General features: G+C 36.0%; 1 protein-coding gene across 1 annotated transcript in view; it reads left to right on the top strand.

Annotated features, from left to right (window-relative positions):
• IFT81 (intraflagellar transport 81) overlaps positions 1–16,384 on the top strand; it is a 105,362-nt gene extending 88,978 nt beyond the window's left edge. Inside the window, exons 15-19 of the mRNA XM_047761595.1 lie at positions 3,783–3,869; positions 5,282–5,353; positions 5,436–5,521; positions 9,695–9,740; positions 15,655–16,384. Of these exons, the coding sequence (XP_047617551.1) occupies positions 3,783–3,869; positions 5,282–5,353; positions 5,436–5,521; positions 9,695–9,740; positions 15,655–15,837 (474 nt within the window). The 3' untranslated portion in view covers positions 15,838–16,384. The remainder of the gene's footprint in view (positions 1–3,782; positions 3,870–5,281; positions 5,354–5,435; positions 5,522–9,694; positions 9,741–15,654) is intronic.
• The last annotated feature ends 651 nt before the right edge of the window (positions 16,385–17,035 follow it).

The following is a 17,035-nucleotide window of genomic DNA, read 5'->3' on the forward strand; positions in this document are numbered from 1 at the left end:
AACCACCTGATCAAGGCCAGGGATCAAACCCACATCCTCATGGATGCTAGTCGGTGTCATTAACTGCTGAGCCATGACAGGAACTCCATGTTTTTTTTGATATTGAGTTGTATGAGCTGTTAATGTATTTGGAATGTTAACCCTTATCAATCATATTATTTGTAAATATCTTCTCCCATTCAGTAGGTTATCATTCATTTTGTCAATGGTTTCCTTTGCTGTACAAAAGCTTTTAAGTCCCATTTGTTTGTTTTTGCTCTTATTTCCTTAGCCTTAGGAGACAGACCCCCCACAATACTGCTACAATTAATATCACAGAGTGTTCTGCTTTTGTTTTCTTCTAGGAGTTTTATGGTTTCTGGTCTTACATTTGGGTCTTTAATCCACTTTGAGTTTGTCTTTGTACATGGTGTAAGAAAATGTTCTAATTTTGTTATTTTATATAGCTGTTCAGTTTTCCCAGGACCACTTATTGAAGAGACTATCTTCCCCATTGTTCTCCATATTCTTGCCTCTTTTGTCATAGATTAATTGACCATAGTACATGGGTTTATTTCTGGACTCTCTATTCTGTTCCATTGATCTTTGTGTCTGTTTTTGTGCCAGTACCTTGCTGTCTTGATAACTGTAGCTTTGTAGTATAGTCTGAAGTCAGGGATATGATACCTCTAGCTCTGACCTATTTTTTCAAGATTTTTTTGGCTATTTTTTTGGTTTCCATACAAATTTTTAAATTATTTGTTATAGTTCTGTGAAAAGTACCATTGCTATTTTGATAGGGATCACCTTGAATCTGTAGTTCTAGTTGTTGTCTAGTTTCACTACCTGATGTAAGTATAGATTGGGGGGTGGATTTTTTTTTCATTTAATTTTTTTGAAGTATAGTTGGTTTACAATGTTATACTAGTTTTAGGTGTATAGCAAAGTGAGTCAGTCATACATGTAAATATATCCATTCTTTTTTCCCATATACTTTATTACAAATTATTGAGTAGATTTTCCTGTGCTATACAGTAGGTTCCATTTTATACAGTAGTGTGTATGTGTTATAACCACACTCCCATTTCTTCCATCCTCCTAATTGTTCCACCTATGGTAACCATAATATTAGTTTGAAATCTGTGTTTTTTCCATTTTTTAAATAAGTTCTTTTGTATCATTTTTTATTAGATTCCACATATAAGCAATATGTATTTTTCTTTCTCAGATTTAGTTTTATTTGCTCTTCTGGAATCTGTGCTTTTTGTCCTCCATTCATTTTGAAAAAAAATCTACATAATATCTTCAAATATTCTCTCCCCTGATCTTTCTAGTCTGTTCTCCTATTAGATATATGTTAGACATATTTATTCTCTTTCCTATTTTTTTTTTGTCTTTTTGCTTTTTAGGGCCATACCTGCGGCATATGGAGGTTCCCAGACTAGGGGTCCAGTCGGAGCTACAGCTGCCGTCCTACACCACAGCCACAGCAACATGAGATCCGAGCCACGTCTGTGACCTACACCACAGCTCACAGTAACACCGGATCCTTAACCCACTGAGTGAAGCTAGGGAGATCGATTCCACAACCTCATGGTTCCTAGTTGGATTCATTTCTGCTGCGCCACGACAGGAACATTCCATGTTTCCTATTGTTTCACCTCATCTTTGTATTTTCATTTTTTTATCTCTCTGTGATGAATTTTGGATAATTACTTCAGTTCTGTTTTCTAGTTCATTCTTTTATCTCCTGAGCTGTGTCTAGTATTATATTTATGCCATCTACTTAGTTTTTAATTTCAATGACTTTTTTTCATTTTTGTCTATTTTTTTACTTACCATTACTTTTTTAATCTTCTGTTTTCAGTTCCTCATTATTTTAAACATACTTATTTAGTAGACTTGTTTCTAGTATTCAGAGTTGATAGAGGTGTAATCCTGCTCTGTTTTATATCTTCAAATTCTTACTCATAATGGACTGATTATTTCTTATATGTTTATAGTTTTCAACTGTGAGCTTATCATTAGTAGGATTTTGTCTCTTCAATCCTGACAGCTAGGATGGAGGGTGTGTCCCTCAAAAATGGTTTTGCACTTGTTCTGCCAGGTGTTTTAGAAATATCACAAACTTGGAGCTAACTTTGAGTTAAATATAAGCTTGGGAGTTCTTAGACCATGTAGGTAAGGTAAATGCAAACCTCAAATCTTCCTGAGGACAGCCCCCTTTTTTTCATCAACCACTGAAGCAGCACAGCTGCATGTACTGATCAGTTTGGCCATCAGACTCACCAACTAAAAAAAAAAATATATATATATATATTTTTTTTTTTTTACCTATTGTAGTATCTTCATCTCATTGACAGGCCTAACAACTACCCAAATACATAGCCTCTGTTGCCCCTTCTCCCACTTGGGGTGTATATGACTGTCATCCATGAGAGCCTTAGATAGATATCTGTAGGTTGCTTTGATACATAAAAGCCACAGCTCCTTTTTCCTACCAATCTGTTACACTGTGCTAATCACCCCAAAGCAGATGCAGTCCCACACAACAATGAAAGCATCACACATCCCTTTATGTTAACTCTCCTATCCCCCAGGAAACTGTGCTGTGTAAAACAAAGGTCATTCCTAGGCTGGTCTGATCACTCAGGGCCTGGTGTTAACCCTCTACTCACAGATTTCCAGGTTGAATAACAGTTTTACAGTGGGGTTCTTAGTTCTAACCTCCCAACTTGCACAAGCCAAAGGCTTTGTCTTTTGCTTTGCCTGGACCTTATAATCATTCTGTTACCAGGACTGACTCCCCACACCTTTCACCAAGGGTAGCCACAGGCTGTTGTTCTTTGTTTCTAGCCCTGATAATTCCTTTTACTTCCTTGAGAGTTCAGTTAGCTCTGGATTTGGAAGGATTTTTGCACTACCTTGTCGAGCATCTGTAGATACTTTTAGCATTTCTAGGTGTCAGTAGCAGAAATTCTTCAGATTATCTATTTCAAAATGTTACATTAGAAGAAAGTGTGAAACCATTTAAACATCCCAAATTCAAATTCTAACATCTCTTTCCAGCAGTATAATCTTTTCAAGGTACTTGTCCTCCCTGAACTTTCTCCAAGCACAATGTAGGGATATTAATACTTCCCTCAAGGCTTGTTGAGATTAGTTATTATAAGGGGTAAAGCTCAAACTCTCTACCATGGTTTACAAAGTTCTGGTCAGGCCTCTGCTGAAATCTTCAGCCTCTTCCCATACTTACCGTAGACCATATACACATCCTGAACTGAACTTTGAGCTTCCAAGACTTTATACATAGTGTTCCTTTTTTTCTGAACATTCCCCTCCTCTTGTTCCTTCTCCATAACTATTCTTACTAATCCTTTGTACCTCATCTTAGGTATCAGTTTCTCCAGGAAATTGTCCCCACTGATCCCTAAGCCTGGGTTAGGTCCAGGGAGAGTCCCATGTGCTCCTGAACGCCTTGCATTCATCCATCATACCACTCAGCTTATTTACTTGTCTCAGCATTACTTGAGAGGAAGGGATTTTGGCTGTTTTTTCATTGTTGTATCCCAGCTTCTAACAGAGTCTGGCACACAGCTTACTTAATACATGGCAGCTATTGTTTTTATCAGCACCTTCATCTGTCATAATTCTCAAATGTCTGATTGTTGTATAAATAACTCATAAGTATGCCAAGAAGCTTAGAGTTAAGTTACAAGACTGACAAGGGCATGTATTGTTTCATAGCCACATTTTAGGCCTTTGTTTTTTACTTGTTCAATCAATTACTGTTTTCATACTAGGAACTAACCCAGGAGTGTGATGAAAAGAAATCCCAGTATGATAGCTGTGCAGCAGGCCTCGAAAGCAATCGGTCCAAATTAGAACAGGTAAGAAGAGTTTTTATTTTAACAACTTGGCAGAGAAGTTCTCTTGTGGCTCATCAGTTTAAGGATCTGGTATTGTCACTGCAGCAGCTTGGGTCACTGCTGTGATGCAGCTTTGATCCCTGGCCCAGGAACTTCCATATGCCCTGGGCATGGCCAAAAAAACAAAACAACTTAGCAGAAACTGCCTATGCATGCATATTTTCACTATACCAATGTCAAAAGATTCCCAAATCTTTATCCTCATCTCCTGAGTCTAAGCTCCAGAGATCTTTATTTCTTCAAACTTGATGTGTACATGCTAAATTCTCTATCTGACCCCTACTGCCAGAGTCCAGGCCCCCATCATGTTTTTCTTAGACTCCCACAGTAACCCACCACCTCCTCTCCCCCTTGCACACTTGCTTTCCTAAGTTTATTCTCCATAGGACAGCCAAAAAAACCTATATAACCTTTAGGCCATCCTTCATTGGCTTCTCATTGCACTTAAAAATCCAACTTCAAAACTGAGGTCTACAAGGCCCTACTACCTGCTTCATGAACTTCATATCCATGTGCTCTACTTCTCATCCACAGGACCCAGCCACGCCAACCTTCTTCTTGTACTTCAAACAAGCCGAGCTTATTTTTATCTTGGGGCTTTTGCTATGCTCTTCTCTCTCTGGGGTACTCTGCCCCCAGCTCTTTGCCTTGATCTCTCCTTTTCACCTTTCAGGTCTCAGCCTAAATGTTACCTCCTCCTAGATCTGATCACCTAACATTGCCCACTATCACATTCTGCTGCAAATTTTCTTTATAGCACTTATCCCCATCTGAAACTACCTTCATTACGCGTTTCCTTGTTTATGTCTGTTTCCTCTGCTTGAATGAGAGCAAGGACCTGTCTTGTTCTCTCCTCTGTCCCGAGCACCTAGCACAGAGTTGGGCACACAGTAGGTACTTAATAAGTAACTGGGAGTTTCCGTCATGGCTCAGCAGAAATGAATCCAACTGGGAACCATGAAGTTGCGATTCTATCCCTGGCCTCACTCAGTGGGTTAAGGATGCAGTGTTGCCCTGAGCTGTGGCATAGATCACAGACACGGCTCGGATCCCACATTGTTGTGGCTGTGGCGTAGGCCGGTAGCTGTAGCTCCGATTAGACCCCTAGGTGGGAACCTCCATATGCCGCAAGTGCGGCCCTAAAAAATAGCAAATAATAATAAGACAATAATTAATAAGTAGCTGAACTTTTAAGTTTTGGAGTGATATGAGTAGTCTCTAGAAAAGTTTGCAACCTAGTCTATTATAAACAAAGTTTCAGTCACAGAAGAGGAAGTGACTCTGATGGTATTTCTTTTGTTATAGTTTAGTCATCCTTTCTGCATCTGATTATTCTTCTGATAATGTTGCCCATTTAAACTTATAAAATTTAGGAAGTCAGAGGACTCCGTGAAGAATGTCTTCAAGAAGAAAGTAGATACCATTATACAAATTTTATGATTAAGGTAAGACAAAGAAAGTGGATCAAAAACTTCTGAAATTTTTCTGTATCAGGTACTTAACCTAAAACCTAGTCTTTCCACTTAGAACCTAGAAGTACAACTTCGTCGTGCTACTGATGAAATGAAGGCATATGTCTCTTCTGATCAACAAGAAAAAAGAAAGGCAATTAGGCAAGTAATTTTGTTGTCTTTGTACTGAGTTATTTAATGTTTTCATCTATAGAAGTTTTATAAATAAGATGGGATTATGTAAATTCAGAATACTTAAATAAGTAAATACTAAGATATTATTTAAGAGTAAATCTTATTAAACATATTCTAGATAGCCCAGCCCTGCTAAGTAGGAATACATATAATTTTCTTGCTTGGTTGCTTCTTTATTGTGACAAAAGATATGTAACATAAAATTTGCCTTTTTAACCATTTTTAAGTGTATAATTCAGTAGCATTGATTATTGAATTATCCACAATATTATGCAAACTTCACCAGTATATATTACCCAAAATTTTTCATTACCTGAAACAGAAACTCTTATAACCATTAAGCAGTTGACGTCCATTACCTCCTCCTTAGGAATACGTACAATTTCATAGTTGCTTTTTTTATATGCACTAACATTGGTCTATTTTTAAAGTCCAGCATGGCCTGGACTCTGGTCATCTGCCTGCTTGTTATTCAGTGTGAATGACTGCGTTTCAGCTAGAATTTGTGTGATTGCATTATGCCAGCCTTTAAAACAAAGAAGAGTATGTAAATACCACTAACCCTTATGTGATGATTTTTTTTCTTTTTGTAATCCTAGCTTGCAGCATACTATAAAAAATCAAATGCTGCCTTAAAAAATACATTTATAGGAGTTCCCATTGTGGCTCAGCAAATTAGGGACCCGACTTAGTCTCCATGAGGATGTGGGTTCGATCCCTGGCCTCACTCTGTGGGTTAAGGAGCCAGCTTTGCTGTGAGCTGTGATGTAGGTTACAAACACCTCCCAGATCTGGTATTGATGTGGCTGTGGTATAGGCCAGCAGCTGTAGCTCCAATTCAACCCCTATCCTAGGAACTTGCATATGCTGCAGGTGTGGCTCTTAAGGAAAATTAAAAAAAAAAAAAAAACACACGGGAATTCCTGTCATGGCTCAGCTGAAACAAATCCAACTAGTATCTATGAGGATGCAGGTTCAATCCCTGGCCTCGCTCATTGGGTCAGGGATCCAGCGTTGCCATGAGCTGTGGTGTAGGTTGCAGATTCAGCTTGGATCCCGAGTTGCTGTGGCTGTGGTGTAGGCCAGCAGCTGTAGCGCTGATTCGACCCCTCGCTTTGGAACTTCCGTGTGCTAAGGGTGTGGCCCTAAAAAGCCAAAAAGAAGGGGAAAAAAAATCATTTATAATTGAATTACTAGTTTTGATAAAATGCAGGAATCAAACAGGATAAACTTTCTTTGCCCCCATCATAATTCAAATGTTTTGCTTTTATCATTCAGTGAGACATCAAATGAAGTATAGGATTCACATTTCTTCTAGATTACAGTTGAGTTTTTAGTGACTTATACATAAATATTACAAAAAGGACTCTAAGAAATAGAAAACTTAGCTTGGTTTTGAAACACCATCTGCAAATTTAATTTTATTTAAAGAGGCAGCCTGTTTTTTATCAAAGTACTCTAGAAAGTCTCATAAAATTTTGTTTCTAACCTGGTACTTCCAGTTCCTAGTTTTGTGGCCTTGGCAAATCACTTCCTCATCTATAAAATAAGAACAACATACACCACAGAGGCTCAAGTTAAATATAACGTATACAGCAGTATTTTGGAAATGATATAGTATGAGTACCTGGAGAGCAAGGATCCTGTCTATCCATTTTCTTCTTAAAACCCCAGGGCATGCTTGGTACATAACAAGTGCTCTGTAATTACTTCTTGAACAAATTCATTGAATAGGAGTTCCTGTCATGGCGCAATGGTTAATGAATCTGACTAGGAACCATGAGGTTGCGGGTTCGATCCCTGGCCTTGCTCAGTGGGTTAAGGATCCAGCGTTGCCGTGAGCTGTGCTGTAGGTTGCAGATGAGGCTCAGGTCTCTTGTTGCTGTGGCTCTGGCGTAGGCCAGTGGCTACAGCTCCGATTCGACCCCTAGCCTGGGAACCTCCATATGCCATGAGTGTGGCCCTAGAAAAGGCAAAAAGACCAAAAAAAAAAAATTCATTGAATAAATTAAAATTACATATTAGTGTTATGGGAAACCAGCCTCTCCCCAATGATTTCTTGATAAAATGTAAACGGCAGTTCTAAAACAATTTGGACTTTCTTCAGGCCTAGGGTAATAAATGAATTATTTAAAGCTGTCTGAATTATAAGCATACAGTCTTCTTGAGTAATATTCATTTACATCCTCCTTGCTGTTTTTCATGCGAAAGCTAGAAAGGCAAACAGTTTGACTTAGTGTCTCATAAATGTCAAGGGCACAATCAAAGTTCATTAAGATATGTCTCTTCCTTTCCAACCTTATTCCTGTGCACAAATTCTACCTTAACTTCAGCTCTGTAAGGACCTCACTTCTGATTGCCATTCTCTCTCATCTAATCACATTTTTTTTTGTTTTTTTTTTGTCTTTTTGCCATTTCTTGGGCTGCTCCCGCAGCATATGGACGTTCCCATGCTAGGTGTTGAATCGGAGCTATAGCCACCGGCCTACACCAGAGCCACAGCAACTCGGGATCCGAGCTGCATCTGCAACCTACACCACAGTTCATGGCAACGCTGGATCCTTAACCCACTGAGCAAGGCCAGGGATCAAACCCGCAACCTCGTGGTTCCTAGTCAGATTCGTTAACCACTGAGCCACGATGGGAACTCCACGTCTAATCACATTTGCCTCACTTATTGCATGAGTGCAAATCTTCCTTCACTCAAGCTGTCAGAGTTTCTCTTTGCAGTGTATGATTTTTTTAGATTCCCAATTCCATGTTGTTTAATTTCTTCATAAGTGCCACTGTGTAGCTTTACACAAAAATAGAATCTTTTTCCATCCAAATTTGAAGACTAAAAATTCTCTTATCATTGGTTCTTTTGTCCCATGTTCCTTTGTCCTCATCCTCAGTCTTTTTTTTTTTTTTTTTTTTTTTTTTTGCTTTTTAGGGCCATACTCAAGGCATATGGAGGTTCCCAGGCTAGGGGTCTAATCAGAGCTACAGCTGCAGGCCTCCATCACAGCCACAGGCCTCCATCACAGCCACAGCAATGCAGGATCCAAGCCACGTCTGCGACCTGTACCACAGCTTATGGCAATGCCAGATCCTTAACCCACTGAGCAAGGCCAGGGATCGAACCCACAACCTCATGGTTCCTAGTCAGATTCATTTCCGCTGCACCACAATGGGAACTCCCTGTCCTTAACACTTTAAATTTTCCTTTTTGTCTTATGTAATATAAAAATCTAATTATATTTTGTTTAAAAAACACAATACTGTTATTTGTATTTTTGTTTTTACATTAAAAATTTGTAGGTTTTTTAGCCTAAAAAGAAATACCTATAAAAACAAAAAGTAACCATTATCAAGTGTGGTACACAAGAATTGAATATTGTCCACATTGCCATGCCTCACAAATGTCTACTGTTAATATTTTGGTATATATTATCCCATATTCTTTTCCCATGCTTTTATTAATATATCTATATGTGTGTGTACACATAAAAAAATTAAACTACATATACAGTTTTTTCTTAATTATCTAGAAGTCTTTCAACTTTAGTATTAATAGATCTACCTCATTCTTTTTTTTTACAACTCTGTATTATTCCTTTGAATGGATGTACTACAATCTATTTAAACATCCCTATCTATCAATATTAAGTTGGTTGTAGTTTTTCACTATTATAAGCAGTGGTGAGGTAAATATTTTTGCTTTTATCTTTTTTAAATTATGAGAGGTTTTCTGTAGGATAACTTCCTAGAAATTGGATTGCAGGGTTAGATGGTATTTAATGTTTATTTAAAATGTGTATCTTTTCTCCCTTCTGCAAATCTTTTCAAAAACAAAAGCAATTTAAGCAAATTGGGTTACCATTGTTTGAAGTGTAGATTAACTAGAAATAGTTCTTAATATTTTCATTCTCTTAATTTCTTAAGGGATATTTTGCCTTGTTTCTTCCTTATATTACTATTTATTAAATGAGCTGACTAAAGATGGGAAAAAGGAGTGTTTGATAATGGGTTTCATTCTGACTCCAGTACTCTAAACTGTATTGTCTAATATATTTAGATAGATGTGTTAGTTTATAATTTAGTTGTATTATCAAATCAACTGAAATAAATGTGAACTAAATCATTATGTTGACTCCCTAGGGAACAATATACCAAAAATATTACTGAACAAGAAAACCTTGGAAAGGTAAGAATATATTATTATTTTTTAAAATGTGTCTAATTCAGGCTTTCAGGACATGGTTATGCCATTGCCTTTTTTTTAAGGTTGTAGTATAGTTTTCAAGAGGAAATTAGAACCTTCTTATTCACTTTCTTTTTTTATGGAGATTTTTTTCTTTATTAAACTTAAGACTTGGGTACATCAAATAAAATCAATTTGGGGGAGAAAAGAACCAAAACCCACAATAGAAAAAAAAATTTAACACTGTCTGGGCTGTATCAGAACCCAGAGAATATATTATTTTAATTAAAAAATTCTAGGCGCTTTGTAATTGACCTTTTGATACAAAATGACCAATTAAATTTGCAATTTGTGGTTCTTGGTACTGAGGTCCATAGGACAAGCTACAAAGTCTTCAAACCTCAAACTGAACTCCATGAGGGTTTATTTAGCCTTTGAATTGGTTTATCCTTGTCTAAGAGGTAGCAGCAGCAACAGTGCCCACCTTCGGGGCAGCTTCTTATTCCCTTTCAAAGATGAAGACTCTTCCTTAGGAATTTAGTTTTATAAAAGTGAAGGCATATGAATTTGGTGGGGGAGGTGGAATGGGCAAAATCTAGTTTTAAAGAACAAAGAGTTCATATATAACAAGCAAAAACCCCATAGGTAGTGAAGTTTTAGATTATTTGCAGGTATCTCTTTATTAGATAAGTATAAAATTGTCCATTTATTGTATTTAATAAACACAAAGCTTTTACTGTGAGCCAGGGGCTGGTCTAAATCCTTTGCAAACATTTATTCAATTAATACAAATAATCAAAATACTTAAGATATTCACTCCCTACCTGCCAGTCTTATGTGGTGGTTACTGAAAGTAGGAGTGTAAGACTGAGTCTCATTTTCTCAGTTCTTTGAGCCAGTCCTATTAGAAGAGGTAGTAGACAGTAAGGGCCTTGACCATCAGGATTCAAATGATTGATTTTCATAATTGACTTCAGAAAGCATTATTTGACAGTCATTATAAAGATACCAGCTCTGTCATTCTTTTTTTTTTTTTTTTTCCTTAAGATCTGTGTTTATCAGCACCAAGTCATTAAGTATACTGGCTTCAGACCTAAGTTTGTGGTTCTAGGGAAAATCCTTGACCATTTTGGAATTCATTTCCTCCTATTTAAACTGAAATAGGTAGACTAAAAATTTTAAATAAATAACTACACGAGTTCTAAGATCATCTTCAATAATTTTAAGTTCTTCCTTCACTATATACCATTTTATCTGTACTTGGTTTCACTATTAAAAATTGATGTTTCTTGTAAGTTTTTCTAATAGGGGTGACAAGTTTGTAGCATTATAGTTAGGAATTGTTAGCTGCGGGGTTTTTTTTTTTTAATATTGATTACATATGGATGTTTAGGAGTTCCTGGTGGCCAAACAGGATCCAGCATTGTCACTGCTGTGGCTCAGGTCACGGCTGTGGTGCAAATTCCATCCCTGCCCTGGGAATTTCTTTATGCTGTGGGCACAGCCAAATAAATATATATATATATATGTCTAATTTCAGTGTTCAAATATTTTGAGTCTGTAACCTGGAAATGATTATTTATATATGTATTTTTTATTATAGTTGATTTACAATGTTCTGTCAATTCTGCTGTACAATAAAGTGACCCAGTTTACACACACACACACACGTTCTTTTTCTCACATTATCCTCCATCATATCCCATCACAAGAGATGAGATATTGTTCCCTGTGCTATATCATTGCTTATCCACTCCATATTTATGTATTTATAATACACAGATATAAGCTTATCTATTCCAAAAGTACAACTGAGAAATATGGCTTTGTTTTATTTAGTCTCAATGCATTGTACAATTTAGCTGATGGCAGGATTATCCATTCTTACTTAAATTTTTTCATTTGAATCATTATTAAAAAACTCACATGGGAGTTCCCACTATGACACTGGGTTAAGAATCCAACTATAGCAGCTTGGGTCACTGCAGTGGTGCAGGTTCAATCCCCAACCCAGCACAGTGGGTTAAAGAATCTGGCATTGCCACAGCTGTGGCATAGGTCACAGCTGCAGCTTGGATTCAGTCCCTGGCCTGAGAACTTCCATGTGCTGCTAGTGCAGCCATAAAAATAAAAAAATACATTTATCTGTTTTTACATAAAAGCTGAATTAGCTCCCATAAACCTGTAAGTAATATTCTAAAGGTAAACTTCAAAATAACAAATAGTATAGAAAGCAATGGAGTAATTGCTAAACTTTTTTAAAATATTTAAAAGAAACTTAAAAAAAAGCTTTATTATGAAAAGTTTCAAGCTTATATAAAAAGTAGAGGAAATAATGTAAAGAATTCATATATAACCATTACCTATCTTCTTTTTTTTTTTTCTTTTTAGGGTTGCACTTGCAGCAAATGGAAGTTCCCAGGCTAGGAGTTGAATCAGAGCTGCTGTTGCCGGCCTGTGCCCCCCCTCCCCCAAAAAAAAAGACTAAAAGACCAGTACTTGGGAAGCATATTTCATAAGTGTTAGTATGTACTTCTATCAGGAGGCTTTCTTTTTGTAATGTAGGCAGCCATTGAAAATTACTTCCTTAATCCATTAATTCATTAGAGGTTGCAGAACGTCATATTCTAATTATGTTGTTCCTTCATTTATTGGCTGGAATAGTTCTGTTAAGAGCAACTTCTAATCAACTCTTCAGTTACACTAAAGTACAATTCATATAGGAAAGGCAGAATAACTGCTTAATTTGATTATTACTAGTTTTCAAAATGATGAATTTTTTTTTTAGTCATCCTTCAGGTGTCTTTATGACTCCTAGATTTAACATATTTGATATGTTTAAATCTTTTACAATTATTATTTCTATCTGGTCTCAAGCTGTCCCATGCTTGGCCAGAGGAAGCCTCTTGAAATCCACTCCTGAATCCTTTTGAAATAATCCTGCTAGGCTTTGATGGCTTTTTTATTTTCTGGGATGACAAAATGTTCCAGGCTCATTTTGCACATTTCTTGTCCCAAACCTGGAATCAGCCGTATCTATAAAAAAGAGTGTTCATCTGTTTCTTTTATATGAATTGTGGATACATGTTCATCATATTAATGTGCATAAGTAAGAAAGGAGAAGAAACATTAAAGCTGATTCTTCCATTTTATCAGAGAAATTGCTAGTTACATATATCTTATTCCATTTATGAGATGACATGCTATGTTCAAAAGGAAAAAAATTTTCAAGTTTGAAAGTATGTATTTGAAACAAGTTGTACATTCATTTGTACAGTATTTTTACTCGAGATTTTGAGGGCTCTTAGGACTTAGTATGATTGTCAATAATTGACTTTCATCCATATATTTCATAAGTTATGTACTTTTTATTTGAAAATATTATTTCATTTGTTTTGAAAATTATCTGGATGGATGCTCTGTGTAGAGAAATATTTATCAAACCTTGGATCCTTTCAAAGACCCAAAACTTAATTGCTACATATGATTAAAGATTATTCTTTCCCCTTCCAGTGTAGTGTTTTATTTTAGGATCTTTGGGGAAAATAGTATCTGCATTCTGACATCAAGCATGTTTCAGCAAAATGAGCATTAATTAGCTCATTCCCCAGTTATCAGACTGTGTCATTTAAGAAACAAGCTTCTTGATCCTCTCACTCCTACAGTAGATCTAAATTTTCAAGGCAGACACAGAACAGACCTAGGCTCTCAAAGTGACAATAGCCTAAGCCTTCCAAACCAGCCAAGACTGGACATCCACAGGCCTCCTCAGGCCAACTGAATTTCTGAAATTAGACCAAGCCATAGTGCTGTAATTCACACTATCGTATGCTAGAATTTGCCTTATCAAGTGTTATAGAATGTTGTACTGAAAGTTGTAACTTTCCCCTTCCTATACCACCTCCTCCTTTAAAAAACAATAAAACCTGGAGTTCCTGGTGGCTCAGTGGGTTAAGTATCCCAGCATTGTCACTGTGGTAGCTCAAGTCACTGCTGTGACACAGGTTCAGTCCCTGGCCCAGGAACTTATACATGCTGCAGGCATAGCCAAACTACTAACTAACTAAATAGATAAATCTGTATTAAGTGACAGTAATATTAAAAATAAATTATAGGAAGTTTCTGTCATGGCACAGTTAAAACGAATCTGACTAGGAGCCATGAGGTTGCGGGTTCAATCTCTGGCCTTGCTCAGTGGGTTAAAGATCCAGCGTTGTCATGAGCTGTGGTGTAGGTCGCAGATGCAGCTTGGATCTGGCATTGCTGTGGCTCTGGTGTAGGCCGGTGACTACAGGTCCTATTAGACCCCTAGCCTGAGAACCTCCATATGCCGAGGATGCGGCCCTAACAGGACCAAAAGACAGTAAATAAATAAATAAATAAATAATAAAGTCAGTTGTGTTCATAAAGTTAAAAGTTTCAAGCATACATGGTTATGAAGCAAATTATATTTGCTGTTTCTGATACAAACAGTGCCCAAATCCTGTTTTTCTTTAAATAACTTTTATAGGTTGTTAGAATTTTTGACGAAGAAATTATTCCAATAAGAAAAGTTACAGTTAAGTAGTACCTTAGTCTTAAAATTGTGCTCAATAGTCTTTGTTTTCGTTTATGAGGATAAAAATATTGGTTGTAAGATTTATTTGTAACATAGGCTTAACTAGATATATTTGCATGCCAGGTATTGTGTCCAGAATCAGCTGGTTATATTTAAATTATATTTTCTTAATTCCATTTTGTTTCCTATTTCTATCTACTGTTAACTTTGCTTTCATTAACCATAGGTAGGGAGGGCAATCTTTAGTAGGTGGTTTGAATCTGGCCTCTGTTTAGCTTAGCCTTTTTGTCTGGGCAAGTACCAACCACCAACCTTCTCACTTGTGTCCTGAGATCAAGTATTAGATCAATCATGTATACTGAAAGGGGAAAAGATGGGGATGTTCCTGTGCATTCCTTTTCTGTACGTTTGCTTATTTTTCTGTCCTTCTTGGTGATTTCTCACACTCTGTGTTAGTATATGTATTCCTGTCACACTGTGTTTCCTTATGTGTGTACTGTCATTTCTGTTTTTCTCTTCTTTCCTTCGTTCTCTTTCCCTGATTGTCTGTGACTTTATGCCACCCCTTCTTTACATCACCCTTTCTCAATTTGCCATAATGTAGAACCAAAGTATAGTTGTGCAGTTTATTGAAAAATTTTTCTTATTCCTGTTTGTAATTTTAGAGTAGATAAGTAGAAAAGTTTTAGCAAGTGGAACTATATAGGTTATTAGTAACAAAAACAACTCTGATAAGGAATTGGAACTTTTTAGAAAACTACTAGACCTTCTCCCTGAGAAATATTTGCATACAATTTGATTTATTTTGTCATAAAGCACACCTTACCTTAGAACATACTAAGGACTGATTCAGGAAAGAATAAAATATTTAATAATAATATATAACAATCACATATTTCCATATCTGTTATGTGGAAAAAATAATCTTATAAAGCAGATTCTTTTATAATTATCCCTTGTTATTAGCCTTGATTGACAATTGAGAAAACTGCTTTCCAGAGAAATTAAGGGTCTTCCTTACAGCTAGTCACAAAGCCCGAGTTGGAACTCATATTTTCTGACTTCCAAAATCTGTATTTGTTTATTCACCATGATACTGCTCTACTTTCATTATTCCTTTTAGTTTTCCTCCTTCCTTTCTCTTATATTTTCCTCTTCTTTTTAAGTTTAAACTGTCCTAGCTCTATCATAAATTGAATTAACTTTTATCATGTTGGTTTTTGTCTATCATAGGAGAACCCTTTTTAGCTCTTTTTCATCAAATGTACGAAGCCTGACATATTCTTCTGATTAGAGCAATAGAAGTTAATCCCTGTGAGTGAGATTTAATTATTTTTGATTTTTTTTTTTTAATGATAGAAACTCCGGGAAAAACAAAAAGCTGTACGAGAAAGTCATGGTCCAAATATGAAACAAGCAAAAATGTGGCGTGATTTTGAACAGTTGATGGAATGTAAGAAACAGTGCTTTCTGAAACAACAAAGCCAAACTTCCATTGGTCAGGTAATTCAGGAGGGAGGAGAGGACCGGCTGATCCTCTGAGTTCATGTGTCATCAGTTGGGGTTTTAGGCGATACTGCTAGCTATAAGCATGATTCCATGGTGTACTTCTTTTCTTGAAAGTGATTTGTACAACGTCTTGGTTTCATATTAGCCATTCCCTATTAACTTTTCTTGGAAAATAATGTTAAGATAGTTTTAGGTTTTAAAAGGTTTTTAATAAGAAAAAGGAGTTTTTATTATTTTGCTTAGTTTAGACATCAGTGGTGTCTTCTGAGTTTTATGAGGCAGGACACTGAGTTTACTATGTGTAAATGTAAGCATATGTCCATTAAGAAACATGTAGGGTTTTTTTAATGTAATATCTCAGCAGCTTAATGTTTTTTCTTAATCTTTTTTTAACTTTAGAGGAATCTTTTAGGAACTAATATCTCTTGTTTTGAAGAAACATTTATCTGAAGTTCAGCAATTTCCTACAGTTTCACTTCAGTTTCTTTTTCTTCTGTAAAATTCAAGAAAATTTAAAATTTTAAATAACGTATTTGTTCTATTTGTATTGTGAAAAGGTAAATAAAACTTGGTGCACATATCATGGCTACTTTTTAAATTTTTATATAGTGTCAAATTTTATTCTTTAAGTAAGTATTCATGTTATGTGTTGTATTAAAGTTAAGGATTATTACTTATTTTCACCAAAAAACTAATATAGGATATAGGTCTTGAAGGCTTACCATTCTAAACATAAGAAATTGTTGAAGTGCCTCCAATCTACTTCATTTGAGCAAGGTACTTGAAGTTTTTTCGATTTTTCCGTAAAGAAAGATACTAAATTCATATCCCACACTTTACCTCATTTCAGTTGCAGTATAGTTTTTCAAAGTGTCTTTCCTTTAGATTTGAAAACTCACATTTCAAATTGTTAGTATGTCCATCTGGGTTATTTCTTTTTAGCTCTCCTGAGGAAAAAAAAAAAAAACATTTTAATTAATAAAGTTGTTTCTACCTGTGCAAAATATACAAACTTGATTAATAGCCTTGGATCTCTTTGTTCCCAAATGTGTTCTACTAAGTTTTTGTTAGAAAGCTTCTTTCGTGGTAATGAGAGAAACTTCTTAGTATGGAGATTATTTGTAATTCCAGGAGATATTGCAAAAAGAGATAGAATCTATTAGAGTATGGAAGAATTTACCAGGAAAGCATAGAAAGAAAAGTCTTTTAACATATTTTAAGAAAAAAAGAA

Source organism: Phacochoerus africanus, chromosome 15 (genome assembly GCF_016906955.1).
Source record: "Phacochoerus africanus isolate WHEZ1 chromosome 15, ROS_Pafr_v1, whole genome shotgun sequence".
Classification (NCBI taxonomy): Eukaryota; Metazoa; Chordata; class Mammalia; order Artiodactyla; family Suidae; genus Phacochoerus; species Phacochoerus africanus.